At 38.7% G+C, this 22,545-nt stretch overlaps 1 protein-coding gene across 3 annotated transcripts in view; it reads left to right on the top strand.

Annotated features, from left to right (window-relative positions):
• Positions 1-22,545, top strand: part of ADSS2 (adenylosuccinate synthase 2) — a 47,309-nt gene extending 24,764 nt beyond the window's left edge. For 2 of the 3 annotated variants that reach the window (XM_023730903.1, XM_004375864.2), the window contains 9 exons: positions 4,996-5,062; positions 5,308-5,415; positions 6,470-6,551; positions 9,346-9,472; positions 10,661-10,815; positions 11,983-12,107; positions 13,334-13,431; positions 20,548-20,697; positions 22,112-22,545. In XM_023730903.1, coding sequence (XP_023586671.1) covers positions 4,996-5,062; positions 5,308-5,415; positions 6,470-6,551; positions 9,346-9,472; positions 10,661-10,815; positions 11,983-12,107; positions 13,334-13,431; positions 20,548-20,697; positions 22,112-22,164 — 965 coding nt within the window. In that variant the 3' untranslated portion in view covers positions 22,165-22,545. Of the gene's footprint in view, positions 1-4,995; positions 5,063-5,307; positions 5,416-6,469; positions 6,552-9,345; positions 9,473-10,660; positions 10,816-11,982; positions 12,108-12,735; positions 12,950-13,333; positions 13,437-20,547; positions 20,698-22,111 lie in introns of those variants that run through there. The other variant, XR_002824024.1, reaches the window with a different exon arrangement.

Below are 22,545 nucleotides of genomic sequence, written 5' to 3'. Positions count from 1 at the left end.
CAACTTTGGGCCTTTGTCAAATATCAGCTGCTCATAGGTAGATGAATTTATGTCTGGATTCCCAATTCTGTTCCATTGGTCTATGTATTTGTTGTTGTACCAGTACCAGGCTGTTTTGACTACCATGGGGATATAATAGGTTCTAAAATCAGGTAGTGTGATGCTTCCCACTTTGTTCTTCTTCTTGAGTAATGCTTTACTTTTTCAAGGCCTCTTCCCTTTCCATATGAAGTTGGCGATTTGTTTCTCCATCTCATTAAAAATTGCTGGTGGAATTTGGATTGAGATTGCATTGTATCTGTAGATCGCTTTGGGTAGAATTGACATTTTCACAATGTTGAGTCTACCTATCCATGAGCAAGGTATGTTTTTCCACTTATGCAGGCCTCTTTTTTGAAAAAATGCCAAATTTTAAAGAAGAGTGTTTGAAATCCTATTTAATCTTGGCTATTAACAGTAAGCCCCTCACTAAGTGTGTATATTGTTTTTGAAATATTAGCTAATGATAGGATATGGTCATCCCAGTTAGCAAGACATTTAAAAATATTTTCCACTACATGAATACGAGCAGCTACACATTTTTTATTTTTGTCTTTTTCGTATTCTTTTTTTTTTTTTTTAGTGTCGGAAGTCAATCTTGTACTTCGCAGAACTTCTCTAAATTTAATGATGAATATTTAGGAACTTTTTACTGGCAAACGCATAGTCTAAGTTGATAAAAGTCCTCATATCATTCAGGGAAACATTTTCTCACAGTGGTAAATAGTTTATAAATAAATATATATACATACGGTATATTTGAGCACATTCCCAGAAATGTTCTACTAAAAGGGTGCACCATCAGAAACATTTGAAAGACACAGTTCTAAAAAAAGGGACCTTTAATTAAAAATTTTTTACGCTGCTCCAGTAAAAATCAGTTATGTTTGCACCTTTCATCCTTTCTTCATATGCCTCAGAATTCCCATTGTTCTCCTTTTTATATCCCCGTTATTGTTGTTATTAAGTGCCGTCAAGTTGATTTTCGACTAATAGCAACCCAGTGTAACAGAGCAGAACTGTAAGAGGTGGTTTTAAGGAAACTGAAATAAGTACTCAGACATCTCAGTGTATCGAGTGGCTTCTCAGTAACCTGATATCAATACAAACAAAGCTTCTGTACACCTTGAATATAATCTCCTTTTTTGGCAGCCTTGACTTCAGAATACTCAGTAATTTGCTGTGCGAGTCATAGGCCTTTTGTATACTTTCTTCATTCAGCCAACACTTACCAAGTACCTTCTGAATGTGAGGCACTGTGCCTGGCACTGCAGGCAGTAGTACAGGAGACATCTCAGTTCTGTATTGATGTCTGTGTCTTTCCATTCTTGGTCTGGGAAGTACTGTTATTTTCTGGTTTTGATGGTAATCATTTCAGATATATGTTGTTGGTATTAAGTATCTTCAAGCCTTCCCTGAACGCCCCAGCTCTGCTGTCACTGAGACAGCACTCCCCTGGCCTTCATTCTTCGGATCGATCATGAGGTTTATTAGTGAAGTAACAGGTTACAGTTCAGGCTGAGGAACACTCAAGGATACAGTTCTGCCATCAGGACAGCCTTTTCCCAGCCATGCTTGCAGACATGCCTCTCCCTGGCTCTAGGCCTCTGCCCAAAGACACTTGACTTTCTCTCTCCGTGAGCTGGGAAGCCCACCGAGCTGTCTCCTGCTGCCGATCTCTCCTGCTACTACTGCTTCTCTGCCACTTTCAGGGTTACAACTCACTCTCCATCGCTCCATCTCTGCTTCTGGGAGCTTCTCAGTGCAGGAATCCAAAGGACATGCTGGCTCCTGGCTGTTCTTCCTTGGTGGCAGTGGGATTCTTCTCTTTCCTGCCTCTCCCAAGCTGACCTTTTTAAGTTTGTTTTCAATGTTTAGGCTGCAGAAAATGGAAGAGATATTTAAAGTAATTTCAGACAGACAACTAGTAGTCATGGAGATATTAAGGCTTCATGCCACAGTGAAGCCTTATGAAATTAATTATTCTCATTTCACTAATAGCTTCCTGGGGCCTAGGAGACTCTTAAGAGCACATCAGCTGTATGACAGGGTACAAAATTAAATTTCTGAAAAGTATGGTTTACTTGTTTTCCATGAACCATTTATTGTGGTTTGCCCTTTGCCTTTGTAACTTCTTTGAATATAGAAAACAAAACAAATATTTAAGTGCAAATGCTTTTTTTTTGTTCAAAAGAAATGGCGTACTCTAGGTTCTCAGTCTTGTTATAACTGATGTACGGACTTAAGGTTCAAAGAAACAGCTCCTAAGAAATAACTATTCTGGCCCCTCAAAAATGGATAAGAAAAACTACTGGCTGAGCACCAAAATGGGAACACGATAATAAACTAACCCCTATAGCATATGATAGCTATTTACTGACCAAGGTGTAGAATCCATGGGTTAGGCAAGAGAAAAAATTTTTTAAGTAAAACATAGTACAGCAGTGTACACAAAAGTGCACACATATTTTACCTGTGCAATCACCATCTACCTTAAATCTAGCACCTTCCTAGTGCCCCAGAAAGCCACTCTGATGACTTTTCCTAGTTACTACCTGTCTTAGTCATCTAGTACTGCTATAACAAAAATGCCACAAGTGGATGGCTTTAAGAAAGAGAAATTTATGTTCTCACAGTCTAGTAGGCTAGAAGTCCAAATTCAAGGTGTCACCTCCAGTGGAAGGCTTTCTCTTTCTGTTGGCTCTGGAGGAAGGTCCTTCTCGTAAATCTTCGCTTGAACTACGAGCTTCTCTGCTCAGGAACCCCGGGTCCAAAGGACACGCTCTGCTCCCAGTGCTTCTTTCTTGGTGGTATGAGGTCCCTACTTTCTGCTTGCTTCCCTTTCCTTTTATCTCTTGCAAGATAAAAGGTGGTGCAGGCCACACCCCAGGGGATCAGGAGTGAGACCTTAGTAAGGGTGTTACAATCCTACCCTAATCCTCTTTAACATAAAATTGCAATCACAAAATGGAGGACAACCACACAATACTGGGAATCATGGCCTAACCAAGTGGACACATATTTTGGGGGGATAGAATTCAATCCATGACACTACCCATCCCCGTTTCACCAAAGGTAGCCACTGTTCTTCTGTTGCCATAGATTAGGTTTGTCTGTTTTGAACTTTATATAAAATGATACATTATATACTCCTCTGTATCTGGCTTCCACCCAACATTATGTCTGTGAGCTGTTACATGAAGCAATATTTATTCTTTTTCATTTTGGTATAGTATTCCATTGTGTGAATATACTATAATTTATTTATCTGTTGTACCATTGATAGAAATTTGGGTTATTTCCAGTATTGGCCTATTACAAATGATATTGCTCTGAACATTCTGGTAGATATTTTTTGTTGCACAATATGCTGATGCTGTTTTAGGGATGTTGTTGCTACCTAGTTCTGTGACACTGAGACAAATACTGATTCAGAGAATAGTGTTAAATCACCCAATAAAAATTTAGCTTATGTAACGTAACCAACTAATATAAGATGTGTAAAATTCCCATTCTAAAACTACTAAGGGAGCCTGTTGACATATAAAACTATGGTTATTAAACTTGCCTTGACAAAGTTTTAGTAGTATCTCAAAAGGGGGGAATTAGGGAAGAGTACTTACAAGGTTTTAGGGGCTTGGGTTAATCAGAGGGTGGTTTTAGGCGAAGTTTTATTGAACCTTTCTAAAGTCACCATCTGTAATTACAGTATTAGTCTTCTAAGACTTCAAAATAGTTCTTGCTAAGATTTTTACAGATGTTGCCACTGATTCCAAGAACCTTTCATCAGTCATCTTGTTTAAAATTTACACATTTCAACTTGTTTGGAAACAATAACATCGTTAATATAAAGAAGGCTTGGTTAAATATATTAAAAACCATTGAGTTGTATACTTTAAATGACTAAATTTTGTGGTATATAAATTATATCCTCATAAAACTGTAAAAAGCAAACAAATAAACCAAAAAACAAGAAGCCATGGTTAGACACCAAATTTTCTAGGTCTGCGTGTTCAGTAACCAGCTAGCCAATCAGTCGCCATCGAGTCGATTTCAACTCATGGCGATGCCATGTGTTGCAGTATAGACCGTTTATTCAGTAGTAAATATTTGAGAACTTGTAATTGCTGTAGGAAATAAACTGGTGCGCTAAATTGACATGGTCCTGGTACTCATGGAGTCTTGGTAGGAGTGAATAAGTGAATAAGTGTGTGTGTGTGTGTGTGTGTGCGCGCGCGCGCGTGTGCGCATGGAGGAGGAGGCATATTCCAGGCAGAAGGAACAGCGTATGCCTTATAGCCAAGGAATTAAAAGAATGCCAGTATGACTAGAGGCAGAGAGGGTGGCAGAGTATGATGTAAGATGAAAGGGCAGACTATATGAGGAGGCCATGTTAGAGAGTTTTGTCTTTTTCTTTTGAGCAATGGAAAGTCATTGCATTTTAAGGGCAGGGGAGTGGTGACATCATATTCGTGATTTGGAAAAATGACTTTGGCTACATTAAAGAGTTTGGATTAAAGGGGTCTAAGAGTGGAAGGAGGCTACAGTTTTAGTGAGAGATGATGGTAGCTTAGGACTAGTGAAGAAGGAGGAAGTATCACAATGAATCCTAGAGTTCTGGAATCCAGAACTGGAAGGAAAGTGGATATCTTTGTAAACCGAGCTTTATAGAATTTTAGGGGTAAGGTGTTCTTAATGACTGCTCTTTAAAACAGTATAGGTATATTTTCATGTTAATATATGGTTCTCATTAAAACCTTCACCCCATCTGAATGATAACAATTCCTTAACTCCCTGTGATTGTCACTTTTTAAAATTTATCCATTTGATTTGTTATAATGAAATGAGACTGAAAGAATTTATAGCTTCAGTTCAGTAATTTAAAATGCAGTATGTTTTGCTTTCCTGTATTACTTTGTTTCAATAACAAACTTTGATTTTTTTTTCTTCCCTCAGTGTTTGATTTTCATCAAGCAGCTGATGGTATCCAGGAACAACAAAGACAAGAACAAGCAGGAAAAAAGTATGTTTTAAGCATATCCAGACCCTTATGTTTAAATTTTAGGCCATACATTTAAGAGAAAGAAATACTAGAATATCTTTTTTAGGCTTTGGAGAAAATAGGATTGTTAAAAAAAAAAAAAAAAACTTAGAGGAAGTAGCATGAACAGAAACTAGTCATATGTAACTTCATTTTTTGTGATGATCTAACTATAAGAACTGCTTCTTTCTTGTCTGACTTAAAGCTTGTTTTGATTTGTTTTTAAGTTTGGGTACCACAAAAAAGGGCATTGGCCCAGTGTATTCTTCCAAAGCTGCTCGGAGTGGACTTAGGATGTGTGATCTTGTCTCTGACTTTGGTGGCTTCTCTGAGAGGTAACTAACTTGTGTTTCAAAATGGAAAAGGGGAATGGATTTTCAGAATTTCAAAAATACCAGTGTGTAGTTGGGAAAGTTAGTATTCTAGTTAAATAATGGTAGTTGACTTTTTCTTTAATTTGAATTATTAAAGTTATTTATATTACATCTAATTGGTCCTTAATTTCAGACTCACTTCTTGAAAAATCACATGATGGTGATATAATAGCAGTACCCAAGAAAACAAAGCTGAAATTATATATAAGGATTGGAGTTTGGAATGCTTTGCTGAGAAATAGAGATATTGCCGGGGGGTATGGCACAGTAGTTTGGTGGGGTCACCACTTTCTAGATCTTGATCCTTACTTTTTTGAGTCCAGAGACTCCATTATATTCTTCCATCCAGAAATAATTAGCTTCAGGTACTGGTGAGTTATCCTGTACCAGGCTCACCCTGAAAAATAGAAATGCCACACTGACATTGATTCTCTGTGGAAAGATCTCCATGGGAAACCTAATAATTATCAGAAAGCCATACAGTGACTCCGTGATGGGGAGTTAGGTGGTTGCGTTTAATAATAAGTGGTGTCAAAGCTATAATGACCTGATGTGTCCATCTTCAGTCACCTGTGTTTGTCTGCACTGGCAGGATACCTCCACTGAAAAATGTTAGAGACAAGCTGCTAGTGTCAGCCCGTCTCTTTTACAAATGTCATAGAGACTGTTTGCTTTTGTTTTTCACACAGTATACAATTAATTCAGGTTTAGTCTCTTTAGTTACAATCAAATTTCAATCACCACCCCTCACATGCATGCCTACCTATCAGCTTAATCATATTGTTGGTATTTCCCAACTTAAGTGAAAAAATTGGTGTATCATTTATTCAGGTGGCTCATCTCATTCATTAAGTTTTATTCTGTCTGATTGCATTTCTCAGAAGGTAACTTCAATTTGAGGATTCACTTGCTATTAAGACGATTGATCATCTACAGAAGTCATTTGAATCCAGTGATATCTTTCAGAGTGATAATTTTAAGCCAGATTAATGTCTTGATTTTCTGTCTTCCTCAGGTTCAAAGTTCTGGCTAATCAGTACAAATCTATATACCCCACTTTGGAAATAGACATTGAAGGTGAATTACAAAAACTCAAGGTAGTGCTTTCTGACATTTTTCATGTCCTCTTTATCACTTGTTTACCAAATTGGCATCTAGATCTCTCATTCCTTCAGGCTTTGTGTTAGGAACTGAAAATACAAGAATGAAAAACAAATGATATCTGCCTTTATGGAAATTGCATTGTGGCTGAGGAGGTACACATTAAATAGTTACAATAGTATTAATAAGTGCTGCAACAGATATATGTTAAGTATTATAGGTAAGAACTGGTAAAGGGGATTGTTGGTCCTTTTTAAAATATAAAAGCATGCAGGCCTGAAAGGACATGGTATATTTGAGTAACTTCACAATATGGCTTAAACAAAATACTGCGTGGGGAAGAGGGAGCAGGACTAGTACTTAAAATTAGAGAAGTAGGGACCAGATCATAGGCCTCGTATGCAATGATAGGGAGTTTAGCTTTTATCCTGGAGATAATGAGAAGCCATTGAATAATCTTAAGCAGGAAGAAGACTAGATTTGTGTAAAAATGTGGAGGATACATCAGCAAAGGGACAAATAAGAGATAACTTTTAGAAGTCATCCAGCCCATTTAGGAGTGGTGCCCCATAGGGTCACTGTCTTTCTCACTGTTATCTTTAGAGACAATTACAGTAATGGAACAAAAAGTAGGTCCATTGGCAACTACTAGGTATCAGTAGCACCTGAATTAGTCACTAGTCAAGTCTCCCATTCTCTCCAGCCTTCCATATCCCCACAATCTTTGGTGAATCTCAAGCTGTTTTCTGCTTATCTGATTATTACTCCTTCTTTTCTGTAAATATCAACAGTCAATTCCAGAACTAAACAGGAGTCTACGAACCTCATATGCAGAGGGCAGATTACCCAGGAAGCAAGGTAAGCATGGACTTACTTGTGCTTACTTACTAATCTGTAGTGACCAATTTCACATGGGTTTCACAATAGTAAGTAAGCACAAGTAAGCCCATGCTTACCTTGCTTCCTGGGTAATCCATCCCTGTCAGGGATTGTACGTTTGAAAAGAGGCTTTGATTCTGTAGGAAGGTGCTATGGAGAGAGACAGATGCCAGCCATACCTAGAAGCAGAATCTCTGATGTGAAAAAATGTGAAGTTGTTCACTACAGATGGTCTGGTAAGCAAGGTAAACACTGTGCTTACCTTGCCTATTGAATAATCCACCCCTGCTCATTTGCCATTCCTCAGGCCTGTCCACTCCCCAATTCCTAATAAAATGACCTTCAAGGAACATTCTAAATGTTCGGTATTTGGACTTCAGTGCATTGATTGCTTAAAATAAACTCCCCGCACCCCATTCTGTCATGCAGCTTGGAAATATTTATGTGCTAAAGAATGGGTATGGTCCAGGACAACTAGATGGTGTCTGGCTACCACTACCGACTGCTCTGACAGGGATCACAATAGAGGGTCCTGAACAGAGCTGGAGAAAAATATAGAACAAAATTCTAACTTACAAAAATAGATCAGACTTACTGGTCTGACAGAGACTGGAGAAAGCCCGAGAATATGGCCCCCAAACACCCTTTGAACTCAGTACTGAAGTCACTCCTGAGGTTCACCCTCTAGCCAAAGATTAGACAGGCCTATAAGACAAAACGAGACTAAATGGGCACACCAGTCCAGGGGCAAGGACGAGAAGGCAGGAGGAGACAGGAAAGCTGGTAACGGGGAACCCAAAGTCGAGAAGGGGAAAATGTTGACATGTCGTGAGATTGGCAACCAATGTCACACAACAGTATGTCTGTTAACTGTTTAATGAGAAACTAATTTGCTCTGTAAACCTTCATCTAAAGTACAATAAAAAGAAAAAAAGAGAACGGGTATGACCTTTCATTTCTATTTTATAAATGTTCCATGTGAATGTGAAGTAGATGAAGAATAATGAACAGATGGTAAGAAGATTCTTACAGGCGATAATATGTTGAGCTACTACATAAGGAGCAGGGGACATGGTGAATGGTATAGTCATTTCAGGCATAAAAATGGGAATACGTAAGAGATCGGAGACTGGAGCCAAGAGGGAACCATACATTCATCAGTGGGTATGACATACTCAGGTTCATGAGCTAATCCTGGGAATTCCATATTTACACATAGTTGAAACTAGATTTTTGTTGCAGTTATGCTATAGGCATTGGGAGAAGCTCTTGTTTATATTACATCTTTAACTGAATTATAAAATGAAGTGGTATTATCACCACTTTAAATATTTTTGAGAAATTTTTATAATGCTAATGTTTAAAAGTTTTTGATATCTACTGATAACTACCACTGAGATATTTTACTATAATCAAACACAATGGGAAAGAATATTGGCAGCCAATTATTGACTATCTGCATGCTTAGCAGTGTAGCTTATGGTCCTCACCACATTTTGAGAACCATTTTGATGCAAGTTTCAAAATTCATGGCCACATGGATTATAAATGCAACTTTTCAAATACCTCACAGAATTTAAAGGGCAGTGTAAAATCGGTAGTTACTTTTGATTTGTCTGAAAGCTAGTTTATGAAGTTTAAGTACTTGGTTATGAGGTGTCTGCAGTGAGGTTAAGATAGAACCTTTGAATTTCATTGTGTCTCTTTTTCTTAAGCTAGTGTCTCTTTTCTGGTCCTGGAGAATCAGCATGAGGGACCAAAGCTAATCCAAATGTAGCAGGGTGAGCACCATCACCAGCCCCTTTCTACTTTGCATTTCACTGTCATAAGTCAGGTTAATTTATACTTGTACTGGTTATATTGTAAATTTGTTAGTATACATTGAAATTGGGTTTTTGTCTTTGTGGTTAGGGTTATATGGAAAAAATTAAACCAATGGTGAGAGATGGCGTTTATTTCCTATATGAGGCCCTACATGGACCACCAAAGAAAATCTTGGTAGAAGGTGCAAATGCAGCACTACTTGATATTGATTTTGGTAAGTGAGATGATTTATGGGGAGCTTGGCTGAAACTTAAAGTACTTGGGATATAAATAATTAATGTTAGCTTTTATCTTGTATGTTCAGGAGTGATGGAAGTTTGTTATCTTATGCCAGTCTGTTTTTAAAGGAATACCGAGGAAAATGCATGTGTATTAAGTTTTGTAATTTGTTAGAATAATTAAATTATTATTTGGATTTAGTGGGTGTGGGGATCTGCAAATTGTGATTTTCATTGTTTAGTTCATGGATCAGTTCCAGACTTCACCCCCCTGGAACTGTAAGATGCATCCCATGGAAGGATGACACTTTAATTCAACCTTTTTATTTTGATCTCAGGAACTAATGATATACATTGATATTAAACATTCATGTTCTAAGATCTGTGGAAGCCTGTTTACCTTAATTAACTCCCTGAGTTTGAGACTCTCTGGATAGATTCAGAGCATTTTCTCGTCTTCAGAGGGTTAGTGCTTAACTTCTTCAAACTGCTGCCCCATTGGTTTCTTGACCATTCCATCTAAACTTGATCTGTCAAAACAAGTGTGAAAGTGTATTTAGTAGATAAATATTTTTGATATAATATGCATATTCAATCTGGAAAGAAAGCAAAGTGTCTAGTTAGTAGGGTGAATAATTAATTGTGAAGGGGATCTTTCTAGGGGAAAGTACACCAGTCTTAACTTACTCATGTGATTTCTGAGATTATTCCCTGGATAGAAATCAAAGGCTGGAGAACTGTTAAATATCACAAAATCCTCAGGATACTGCTGTCATTCCAGGGGGCTGTTGCACCTTAAATATTTGAATCAGGAATTAAATGAATTTGTTATAAATTAAAATGCATAGAGTATAATTCTATGTAAAGGAATAGCACCAGGGTGTCAGCATCAAGTTATTTATCAGTCCCTTAAGTGGGAACCTGCCATACAGAGAAATCAGTAATCGTGCATATGCTCTAGGAGCTGCTTCGGTATAAGCACCTCATTTGTAGCTATAAGCACCTATCTTTTTATCCTATTGCAGACAAAATGAATTACACATATGAGACTTTGAGAGGGTGGTTACAGTTATGCTGATGTCTGTCAGATACCTAGAATATACTCAACTATAGAATTTTAATAGTAATTCTGTTTAAAAATAATGTGTGTGTGTTTATATTTTAATGCTTGTTTCTGTTTGTAGGGACTTATCCTTTTGTAACCTCTTCAAATTGTACTGTTGGAGGTGTTTGTACTGGTTTGGGTATGCCCCCTCAGAATGTGGGAGAAGTGTACGGAGTTGTGAAAGCTTATACAACTAGAGTTGGTATTGGTGCCTTTCCTACAGAGCAAGACAATGTAAGCTTATTTGTTAGTAACTTTAATTCAAAAAGTAGCAAAATTAAAATTCCTTTTTTAAAATGAATTCTCGTCTCTTGTTCCTTTCACTCTTCACTTGTGAGATTGATCAGAGCAACTTTTTTTTTTATATAATATAATGATACCATATTACAAGAGGCAATGAAATGATAGCCTTAATAAGAAAGGTGCAAGTTAGGGAGTAGGTAAATCGTAGATGGGAAAATTAAATTCTAGGGAGTGACTGTAGCTTATTAGATCTTTGAGCTTTGTTTTCAACCTTAATTCTGTTCAGAAGGGTATTGTGATATCTAAAAATCAAAACCAAACTCGTTGCCATTGAGTCATTTCCAGCTCATGGTGACCCCATGTGTTACAGAATAGAACTGAGAGCTGTAGGGTTTTCTTGGCTGTAATCTTTATGGAAGAAGATCACCAGGACTTTCTTCCATGGTGCGGCTGGGTAGGTTCAAACTTTAACCTTTTGGTTAGTAGGCTAGTGCAAACAGTTTATACCACGCATTAACAACTATTTATTAGATGGGAATTTGCCTTATGGTTTTCAGTCAGGAAAAATCAGGGTTGTTGTTGGAACAATTTGTTAAACTTGTCTGTTTTAATAAATACTTTGAAACTACTTAATGTTTAATGTGCAGCATTTAGTTGGTCTTTAATATGTCAGCCTAAATTCTAGGAAATTACCTACATAACATGGTAACATTTTTTGGTAAAAAATAAAGCCCAAAATGGATCTATTCCAATAATGCCTTCTTCAAATTAAACCCACTGTCTCTATGGAATTCTGTCTTCAACTTGCATTTCAGTCATTTGATTATTTTCTGATGTTTATCTCAAAGGAGCTTTGTTGTTGTTGTTGTGTGCCATTGAGTTGATTCCGGCTCATAGTGACCCATTAGGACAGAGTAGAACAGCCCCCTAGGGTTTCCTAGGCTGTAATCTTTATGGGAGCAGATTGCCAGGTCTTTTTTCCCTGTGGAACAGCGAGTGAGTTCAGACTGCCAACCTTTTGGTTACCAGCTTAACACTTAACCATTGCACTCAGAGCTCCTTAAAGAGGCTTTAGATTTTTTCTTTGCTCTTTAGTATAATTCACCTAGATTTGTAGCACTGGTATTCTAATCCTAAATTCTATTTTCTGTTCCCTAGGATATTGGAGAATTATTACAAACAAGGGGTAGAGAGTTTGGTGTGACTACTGGAAGGAAAAGAAGATGTGGCTGGTTGGACCTCGTTTTGCTCAGATATGCTCACATGATTAATGGATTTACTGCGTGAGTAATCTGCAGAAGCATTTATTTCAGGAAATAATAGGACATGTCATGACCACAGTTTTAATTTTGTGAGGTGAAAACTTGAGATAGTACCCTAATGGAAAAATATCACTCTTTGGCTTTTGAGCTGAAATTGTAGTTCCAGGTAGAAGTGTACCAAGATCTAGAGGGGAGGGTACATGAGGAGAGGGGCCCCATTTATCTTCCTAGACATCCAAGGTTGGAAAGAGAGAATCAGAGAAGACAGTATTCTTAGTGATTTTGAGCCTAGGCTTGATGTCTAACTCCCTGAATTCAAAGTTCAGGTCCATGCATTATGCTTGCATTACTTGGAGCAAGTTAATCTTTCTCTTCTCAGTTCTGTCATCTTTGAGATTAAGATAATAGCATTACCCACTACATAGGGGTTTTGAGAATTAGGCAAGAAATGGAGTGAAAGCATATCACACACTACCTGGCATACTGAAAATGCTCAGTAAAAGTTAGTTGTTATTAACATAAAGACATAAATATATCCTTATCTGTATTAATTAGGCTTACTAACTTTTAGCAAGTAATAGAACTAAAGGATAAAAAAGTAATTCATGGACAAGAATCTCAAACCTAGTGTTTTATCTAATTTCTACAGATTTTCCCTTAAAACCCTGTTTTCCAGTCAGTTTATCGGGAGATTTTGAAGTAATCATGAAGAGGTCCTTGATGTGCTTTCCTCACTCCCCTTTGACAGTTTCTGCCCAGAAGGGTGGAAGTGTTGGTAACCAGAGTGGAGAAAGGAGGGGTGAATGGCATGTTTGTAAATACACATAGATCTAGTGAACTCTTGTGATCATCCATGTCGAACAGTGAGTGTTGGTGTGTTTCACGGCCATAGAATGAATGCATCCCTAACTCCAGGCAGCCCTCCCACGAGTATGTGTTGTTGATCAGTCATAAGAAAGCTAAGCAAGAGTGTGTGGATTAATCAGTGAAAATCTGTTACGGTTAATAGAAAACGTGACTCGGTGGTGGGTCAGTTGAGTCTTTTTATATATTATGAAGAACACACACAGTGTCTTGTCCACTAGTGTTTTCTGTGTGGCATGCTTTACAATATAATCCTAATCTGTTTTCAGAATTGCTTTGGAATTTTTAGCTTTATATGGATTTTCCTCTGATCTTTCATCGTATTAGATGTTAAGGCCTTAATGAGTTTGCTGTTTTAATGCTGCCCTTTTTTCCAAAATTAGGTTGGCACTTACCAAATTGGATATTTTGGACATGTTTACGGAAATCAAAGTTGGAGTTGCTTACAAGTTAGATGGTGAAATCATACCTCATTTCCCAGGTATTCTTTCTTTGGCTATGCATATAGAATAGTATAAAGTGAATATATTAGAGCAGTTTCATAATATTCTTCTTTTATAGTTCATGGCATATAGCCAAAGACTGGGTAAAGCCTTGTGAATAGTGCAAGTATATTGACTTATTCTTAGCATTTGTTTCATAGCTGTTGTGCATTGGTGCTGGGTCACAGCAAGCATGTGCTCAAAACTCAAAATAGGAAAGAAGAAACATGGCACTTCTGAGCCTTGCTATGCCACCTTTATATTCACACTGAATCTCATCTTCTTTATATTGACACTCACTTCCATGTAGGCATTCCTTCCTTCCTTTGGAAAGGTAGGGTAGCAGAAAAGAGCCCAGCTGGTAGTGGTAAGCAGGCTCTTGATACATTTACCAATCTTCCTTTCCTTCAAGCCACACGCATTATTTTCTCTGACATTTATCCTGTGTCGGAAGTGGATGGAGGAAACCCTGGTGGCATAGTGGTTAAGAGCTACGGCTGCTAGCCAAAAGGTCAGCAGTTCGAATCCACCAGGCGCTCCTTGGAAACTCTATGGGGCAGTTCTGCTCTGTCCTGTAGGGTCGCTATGAGTCGGAATTGACTCCACGGCAATGGGTTTGGTCTTTTTTTTAAAGTGGATGGATGTAGGGTGACTTCCTACTTGAGGCAGTGTGTGTTTTCAGACCTAGGTGTAGTTATATGATTTCTTCACTTACTCAAATTTCCACATTTCCAGCTTCCAAAAATGGGGACTGTTCATTTGTCTTATCATCCTATACCAAAACCAAACCAAACCCGTTGCCTTTGAGTTTCCAAGGAGTGGCTGACCTTTTGGTTAGCAGCCAAGCTCTTAACCACTGTGCCGTACTGAGAACATCACACATGAAGGGAAATTGACTAGTTTAATGAAACCTGGTAAGCTTGTAGGTTTTGTGACTTGCTGTTGAGGAACAGTTCTTGGAAAATTGAGGATAGCTACAAATTCTTCAGAAGTATACATGTGTTATATTTTTTCCTTTTCCTTTACCAAAAAAAGGTATCTATTGACATGGTAGAATACTATTTACTTGAAAAACTTATTTCAATATGTTGTTTCCTGATACTTAATCCTACTTCCAAAATTATTTCAAAAATCAGTAAACCCAAGCAGCAGAGAAAATAGTCTAATCAAATATGATGACTGTTAACATGTCGCAGGATCTACCATAGAGAACATTACAGTGAATTCCTTTAATTAAAATATTAGAAGCTAAAAAAACCAGAAAAAACTTGTCAGTTTTCTTTAGTTTCTTTTTAAATCTGTGTTAGCTGTTTTAGGTCACGTTCCCCTTGAAAAGACTCTTAAGAGGGAAATTTGCATCCAGAAAGTTTATTGGGGAATATTCTCAGAAACATCACTTGTTCTCAGAAACATCACTTGGGAAGGTAGAAGGAGTAGTTGTCATGAAGTGTAGCCAATCCCATGGGGAGCTGCAGACCTAGGATGAGCCTTTATAGTTAAACTAAATTGAGGCAAGTGGCCAGGACTTTGTATCTCCCATCAGCCAGTCATTGAATGAGGGCAGTTCCTGGGGAGGGACTGAGCTATGAGTCATCAGCATGCAGTACTCCCTGCAGGCCTACAGCTGGGGAATGAGTGCCTCTGCCTTAAAGAGGGCAATCTGTGCACTGCACCACAGTGTTTAGTATGGTTCACTCCTGTGCTGTTTGGATTACTTAAATTGTAAAATAATTTGCCCCCCATTTGGGAATAGTTCCTGCAGGATTCCAGTTGGTCTCTTTCCTAGGGGAAATTATAAGAGGACGGTTAGTAGTGTAAATTACAGCCCCTGCTGCAGCTATCAAAGTGGAATATAGAAGCAAGAGTCCCATTAAACTTTGAGCTAAGACTCCACCTTGTTGTATTGGGTTTTATGTGCCAAAGCCAGCAGGAAAAAGAAAGAATTCACCATCGTGGCCAGGGTAGTTGAACCTGATCATCATGAGGAGGTAGGGCTGTTGTTAAATGGTGTGGGTGGGAAAGGATACGATTGGCAATCAGCTAGTACATTGGGTACCTTCTGGGGACCTGTCCTCTCAGACACTGATTTCCATGTGTAAAAACTGGTTCAGGGCCAGAAATTGGGCAAGTGGTCACTACTTTTTATTGGGTCGACTGTCCTCCGACCCTGATAATCCATCCTTGATTTATTTTGTTTAATACCCTTGTTGGCCCCCTATCATGGAAGAAAGATGTGGCAGTCTGCTTTAGTAAAGATTTACAGCCTTAGGAACCCTATAGGACAGTTCTACTCTGTCCTGTAGGGTTGCTATGAGTCAAAATCGACTCAACGGCTGTGGGTTTGTTTTGGTCTTTTGGGTTTGGCTGCTTATGGAGCCCTGGTGGTTCAGTGGTTAAGCACTCGGCTGCTAACCGAAAGGTTGATGACTCAAACTCACCAGCCGCTCTGTGGGAGAGAGATGTGGCAGTCTGCTTCCATAAAGATTACAGCCTTGGAAACCCTATGGGGCAGTTCTACGCCGTCCTATAGGGTCACTATAAGTTGGAATTGACTTGATGGCAACAGGTTTTTTTGGCTGCCTATCTTGCTGCTGTCTCCGTATCTCTTTGATAATCAGGCCCTCTTGGCTGCTACTCTGACTTTGCCACTCATAGTGATAATTCACCTTGCTTCTGAAAGTTAAGTGCTACCACCTGACCTTTATTATTTGGGGATCCTATTATCCCCATTGGTATCAGGTATCTCAGTCCTGTAACAACATCTCCTTTCATCAGCCCTGGGGTTTAGAGGGTAACATCACTGAGCTTTTCAGCAATATTGATGCCTTTTCATGGTGTAGTTCTTATCATTTTGTTAAAGAGTTCCTTGATGCCCCCATGTTGATTTGTCAGCTGGTAGGTTTTCTGGCCATAGTTTCTCGTTCTCCTTTTGGAAGTATTAGACTTTTTTATATCGTCCCACAAGTCCTTGAAATTCTATTCATTTTCCTTCATTGTTTCTCTTTGTTCTTCAGACTGATTAATTTCTTTCTTTTCCTCCATCGCTAATACGCTCTTAAACCCATCTGGTGAATTTTTCATTTCAGTATTGGGCTTTTCAGTTTTAGAATTTCCATTTGGTTCTTTCCTGTAGTTTCTATTTCTCTGCTGAGAGTCCCTGTATCTTTACTCATTATGACCAAATTTTCTTTTAATTCTTTCAGGATATTTATACTAGCTGCTTTAAAGTCATTATCTGTTAAGTCCAACATCTGGACCATCTCCAATATGCTTTTATTGGCTATGCTTTTCCTTAACTGTGGGTCACATATTCCTGTTTCTATGTCTAATGACTTTAGATTGAATATTGGACATTGTAAATATGTTTTAGAGACATGGATTCTCTTTTCTTTTCCTGAAGAATGTTGGTTTTTATTTTAGGGGACAGTTGAATTACTGGCTAATCATCTTGAATGATAGAACTTGATTTAATGTTTTGTTAATGTTAATGTAGTTCTGTGAAAAACTCAAGATGTTTCCCCACACCCTTCTCTTTCTTAACCTAATGTAAGTCAGTCTCTAAATTCTGTCTCCCCTGTGGATCTTGGTAGACCTTAGTTTTAGACTTTGTCATGAAGGGGTGTGTGTGGGGATGAGGGAGTCTAGAGTAAGTCTTACTCTAGGGTATGGTTTCTACTCCTTAGGAACAGCCTTTCTGTTGTCTTGGCTGGGTGCCAGGGGAGTTAACAAGGTGTTAAGGCAGTCTCTCCAATCTAGCAGCCCTGCAGCTCCAGTGTACCCTGTCCCTTCCCTTCCACCAGCATAGCTTGACTTCTAGAGTCTTTGTTCCACACTCAACCGTGTGGCAGTAGCTGTCTGGTAACTGCAGTGGTCCCGTTCTTTTCATGTACAATCCAGCCCTTAGCCATGGTCTCCCTGTGACACCTGGCACTGCTGATTCTGGCTGCTTCAGCTTCCCTGAACTCTGATAACTGCCACCTCAGGTCAGTGGGGCCACTGCTGTCTGCTCAGATTTCAGTGTCCTGAGCTGTGGTCAGGAAATTATCCCCAGGCCAAAAGAGAGTTGAGTGATTTCGGGACTTCTCATGCGTTTCCTTTCTCTCAAGAACTGCAGTTTATGCTTCCTGTTGTTCACTGCCTGAAAAGAGTTGTCATACACTTTGTTCAGTTTTACAGTCGTTTACACCATGAGAGCTAGTCTGGAATCATGTACTCCATGAGAGCTGGAAATGGAAGCCCCACTGAGTCTCTTGATTGCTTTTTCTGCCATCTTCCACAGCGGTTCTGGCATTTCTGTTTAGTGTGGCTCATCACTTTCTCAAAGCTTTCAAGAACATTCCTATAGCATGTTTTCATTATCTGTCAGGGTCCTTGCCAGAATGTTGAATTATCATGAATCATGGGAAAGAACTCCCATATCAGTATGTTCTCTTATTCAACTTTATGTTCCACCACTCCTTCCCCTCCTTGACCAGCACCCTCAGATCCAGTTCCTTACATTTGCTCTTCCTACTTGTGCGTGTTGGCTCCATCCTGCAGATTCTTCAGGGTATAGTTCCTTTCCTCCCTTAGCTGACCCAGTGCTTCCTTGGCCAACTTACGTTATGACTTGACCCTTGATATTTTTTGCTGGCCAGTAGGGGAGGTAGAATAGATCCTGAGAGGAAAACACAGTGCCTTGTAAGGCAGAGGCCTCTGCATGATCTTTAAGCAAGGGGAAGCCTTAACCTTTAACAGAAAGTAGTGGGACGTTCTGCAGGTCCAGAGAGTTCCACAAATCTAGGCATTCAGGATTTTCAAGTGTATCAACCCATATGTTCCCATCCAAAGTCTTAGGGTCCCACTCTTGCCTAAACAGGGTTCTGGCCTCGTCATAGCAGACGTGCTGGGCTTGAGAAGTCAATTTACTGTGGATTCTGCTTTTGTGTGATTGAGTCCTGCGTCTGGTCCTCAGATTTTTTTCTGCCCTTTGCTGTGGAAGACTCATCTAACTTTTATTCAGCCCTCTTTCGCACTTTGCCTTAAACTGATGATTAATCACCCTCAGGCTTTCGTTGTCTTTCTAATTCATGATTGGAATTCATCAAGAGCCATCCAATTCCATTGTTTGATTGTCCTTATTTCTCAATGCCTGAGATACTGCCAGAGTACCTGGGTAGTGCAAACTGTTAGTATACTCAGCTGCTAACTGAAAGGTTGGAAGTTCAAATCCACCCAGAGGCACCTCGGAAGAAAGGTCTGGAAGTCTACCTCCAAAAATTCAGCCATCGAAAACCCTGCAGGGCACGGTTCTTCTCTGACACACATAGGGTCGCCATGAGTCAGAATCGACTTGGCAGCAACTGATGGTTAAGATATTGTCGGTGCTTTACTTTCCACGGGAATGGCATCTCAGTTCACTACTCATGAAAGTTTTAACAGTTTCACAGCATGCCAGTGCCTATCCATACTCTACCTATTTCCACCTGGAAATGGCCAGTGATCCAGCTCCAGAATTCCCTTTTAAAGAACCTTCTTCCTCAGACCACTTCTGGCCCAACTGTTTTAGGTTGCATTCCCTGGGAAACTGACTCTAATAGGGAGATTTGCAGACAGGAAGATTGTTTGTGAGTGCCCTGAGCAACAGCATCTGTGAGGAAGTGAGCGACGCAGAGTTAGAAAGAGGAAGAAATTGAACTACAGTGTAGTTACAAAAAAAGCCCTCAGCTGAGCCCATGGGGAGGAGCTCTGGAAGCCAAATGGCCTTTCAGAGTTGTTCTGAATTAAGTGCCCAGGTGCTTTGTATCCCTACATCGACATTGGGCGTGGGCTCTCTTCAGTGGAGGGCAATTTTGGGCTAGGTTCTGCGCTGTGAGTGATCAGCAGGCATACTCCCAGCAACTGAAGGAATGAGTGAGTCCTGAAGAGGGAAATCTGGGACCATATACCATAAACCCACTATACTGTCTCTAGTCAAAGGAACTGTTATTAATTATAGTTTATTTTTAATTTCTCTTTGGGGTACAGAGGAAATGGTTAGGCAAAATAATGAAGAAAATTTCCAGCTGTGCTTTTTGTACACAGCCACAAAAACAATAGATTTCTTAGATGAAAGCAGGTATTCAAGCCTTTCTGTGAAGTTGGTACCATCATAGAGTTCCCCCATTCCTAATCCATAGTATAGAATCTCTTATGGATTGAATTATGTCCCCCAAAAATATGTGTTGTAAGTCCTAGCCTCTGTGCCCAGGGTTATAATCCCATTTGGGAATGAGTTGTCTTTGCTATATTAATGAGGCAGGATTAGTGTAGGATGTATCTTGAGTCAATATCTTTTGAAATCTAAAAAGAGATTAAACAAGCAAGCAGAGAGATGGGGTAAGATAGATGCCTAGACACATGGAGATCTCCAAGGAGCCAGGAAGCAGAAGCTGAAGAGAGAACGACCTTCCTCCAGGGCCAACAGAGAGAGAAAGCCTTCCTCTTGAGCCAGCACCCTGAATTCGGACTTTTAGCCTCCTTTTGAGCTTTCTAAATCGGGAGCCCTGGTGGCATGGTGGGTTAAGAGCTTGGCCACTAACCAAAAGGTCAGCAGTTCAAATCTATCAGTCGCTCCTTGGAAACCCTATGGGGCAGTTCTGCTCTGTCCTGTAGGGTCACTGGGTTGGAATCGACTCAACAGGTGGTTTAAGCTGTAAGAAAATAACTTTGTTTGTGAAAGCCATCCTAGTGGTATTTCTGTTACAGCAGCACTAGATAACAAAGACAGGCTTTAAAAAGCTCCAAATATTGAAAGTTTTAAGTTTGGCACCAAAGCTCATTTGACAGCAAAACCTATCTTGAACTGCTGTTAGAGCTATATAATCTTTATCTAATTAATGAATAATCAACGTGTTGCTACAGAAATATAAATGTTCGATTATCAGATACTACTTCAGGTGGTGTATGTACTGTTTTACCTTTCTAAAATCTGAAAAATTCTCAATTTTTAATACGTTTGGCTCTAAGGATTTTGATTAAAGCTTGTGGTATTTAAAAAATTTTAAAAAAAGCCTGTGGTATTTAAAAAAAAACAAACAAACTTGTTTGACAATAGGCATTGTGCACCATCAACAAGTATACTCTTTAACTTTTAGCAAACCAAGAAGTCTTAAATAAAGTTGAAGTTCAGTATAAGACTCTCCCAGGATGGAACACGGACATATCAAATGCAAGGACATTTAAAGAACTACCTGTTAATGCACAAAATTATGTTCGATTTATTGAAGATGAGCTTCAAATTCAAGGTAAATAGAAACATTTGATGAACATTATTTTTAACTTTTTCTGTTTTTGACTTACCTATCTGCCTTTGAGATGGGATAAAACAAGTCATTATTACATTTGCAGAGTGCTCATGATTTGCGTTAATGCCCAGGAAGATAAAAAAACAATTTTACTCCTTAGAGTAAATGTATCATTCATCTGTAAATAATCCTTCATATGGCTGAAGATAATACGTAGATCACCTCTCACTCATTTTGATCCTATTTTAAATTCTGTTAGTCTGTTTCTGGCTCTATGACACTGACTCTCATTCCTTTTTCCTCTTAACAACAAATCCTTTTGTTTCTTCATCACCAAAATGGTTTGTGTTTTTGTTTTTTCATTTGGGGTTAAACAACCCTTGAGAATGGGGGAGTTTTTTTGATTAGACATTAGGAAATAATAGGTACATAAAATAAGAACTCTCATTTGAAAAAAATATGGGAAATGAATAAAAAATTGATAAAACTTTAAAAAAATGTTAAGATGATCAGGCTTAACCAAGTTATGGCTATACTTACGTAGTTACGTGGAACCTTTCTTTTAACAGATTGCTTTCCTTTCTTTTATTTCCATGATGGAATTTTGAGAGACAAGAAAAAGTGGTGTTGGTGGGAGCTGTCCTTCATATACATTCTATTATGTACTTACTCTGATTTCATATTGTGGTTCATTTTAAACATGAATCTTGTTCTGTATTTGTGGTTCATTTCAAATGTGTATCTTGTTTTCCAAATTGCTAGCTGCCTCTCCCAGCTTGCTGTCAAATTTAGTAAGCATATTTGCTTGCTGCTGTTACTCAGCATTTTTTAAAATTATAAACGGCAGTGAGTCTAACAGTGGCCTCTGTAAAATTCCACAGAGGTTTATCCTAACAGTACCCTGTGGAACCCAGTAGTTCTGCAAATAATCTAAAACCGTATGATGCAGATGATTAGGGATTCCCATAGACTGGTACTGGTACAGTAGCAGTGTTACTAAGGCTGTATAAGGTAAAATAATGTTTTCTTCCAGATATTTCTACTTTTGAAATATAAAAGTTACCATGACACTTCAGTATCCTCTTATTTTTTTAGTTATCTGGAACTTGATCAAAGTTTCTTTAAGTCTCTGCTGATTTCAGCCAGTATCTTACTATCCTAGTCGTTAGGAATTAAGAAATTGTAAATATCATGCAGTTAAAACCGGTAAGTGTCAGTCAAACCATAACTACCCTGTACTGGATCTTGGCAGTACATTTCTGTTTATGCAGAGACTGATAACAGAATAGGAAAAAGGCATGGAGAGAAAAGTTAAATGGTGACCCTGAGAAAGCAGGGAACTACCTGTCTTTTAATCCCAGAGATTGACATTATAAATGAACTTACACTAGAGTTGTTTCTTTTTTCCTCCCAGTTAAATGGATTGGCGTAGGTAAATCCAGAGAGTCTATGATTCAACTCTTTTAAGGATTTCCAGTGACAGAAGAAACACTCCTTGAAAGGAGGAATAAGACTTTCGTAAACATTTCATTTATGATCTGCAAATTCAAGAATAAAGCCATTGAAGTGAGTTGTAAGCCCTACAGTTGTTTCCAGTCTTTTAAGATGGATGGCTGTCATGGAAATAAACTTTGGCATATTCCAGTGTCAGCTTTCCTTAGCTGACATGATTGCGGAATCATTTGTTGCTCCTGCTGCTCATGGTGCCACATTTTCTTTTAATGTTTAGTAATAGTATAATCCATATTGTTTGGAATCTAAAATAGAATGACTTTCAACGTAGTTTTTCATTATTGGCATTGTGTGTTCTTAGGTTTTACCCCTATGAGATGGTAAGAACATTTTACC

This window comes from Trichechus manatus, unplaced genomic scaffold, assembly GCF_000243295.1.
Source record: "Trichechus manatus latirostris isolate Lorelei unplaced genomic scaffold, TriManLat1.0 scaffold00039, whole genome shotgun sequence".
Lineage (NCBI taxonomy): Eukaryota > Metazoa > Chordata > Mammalia > Sirenia > Trichechidae > Trichechus > Trichechus manatus.
Note: the sequence above shows the minus strand (reverse complement) of the source record. Positions and strands in the feature narration are given on the sequence as shown.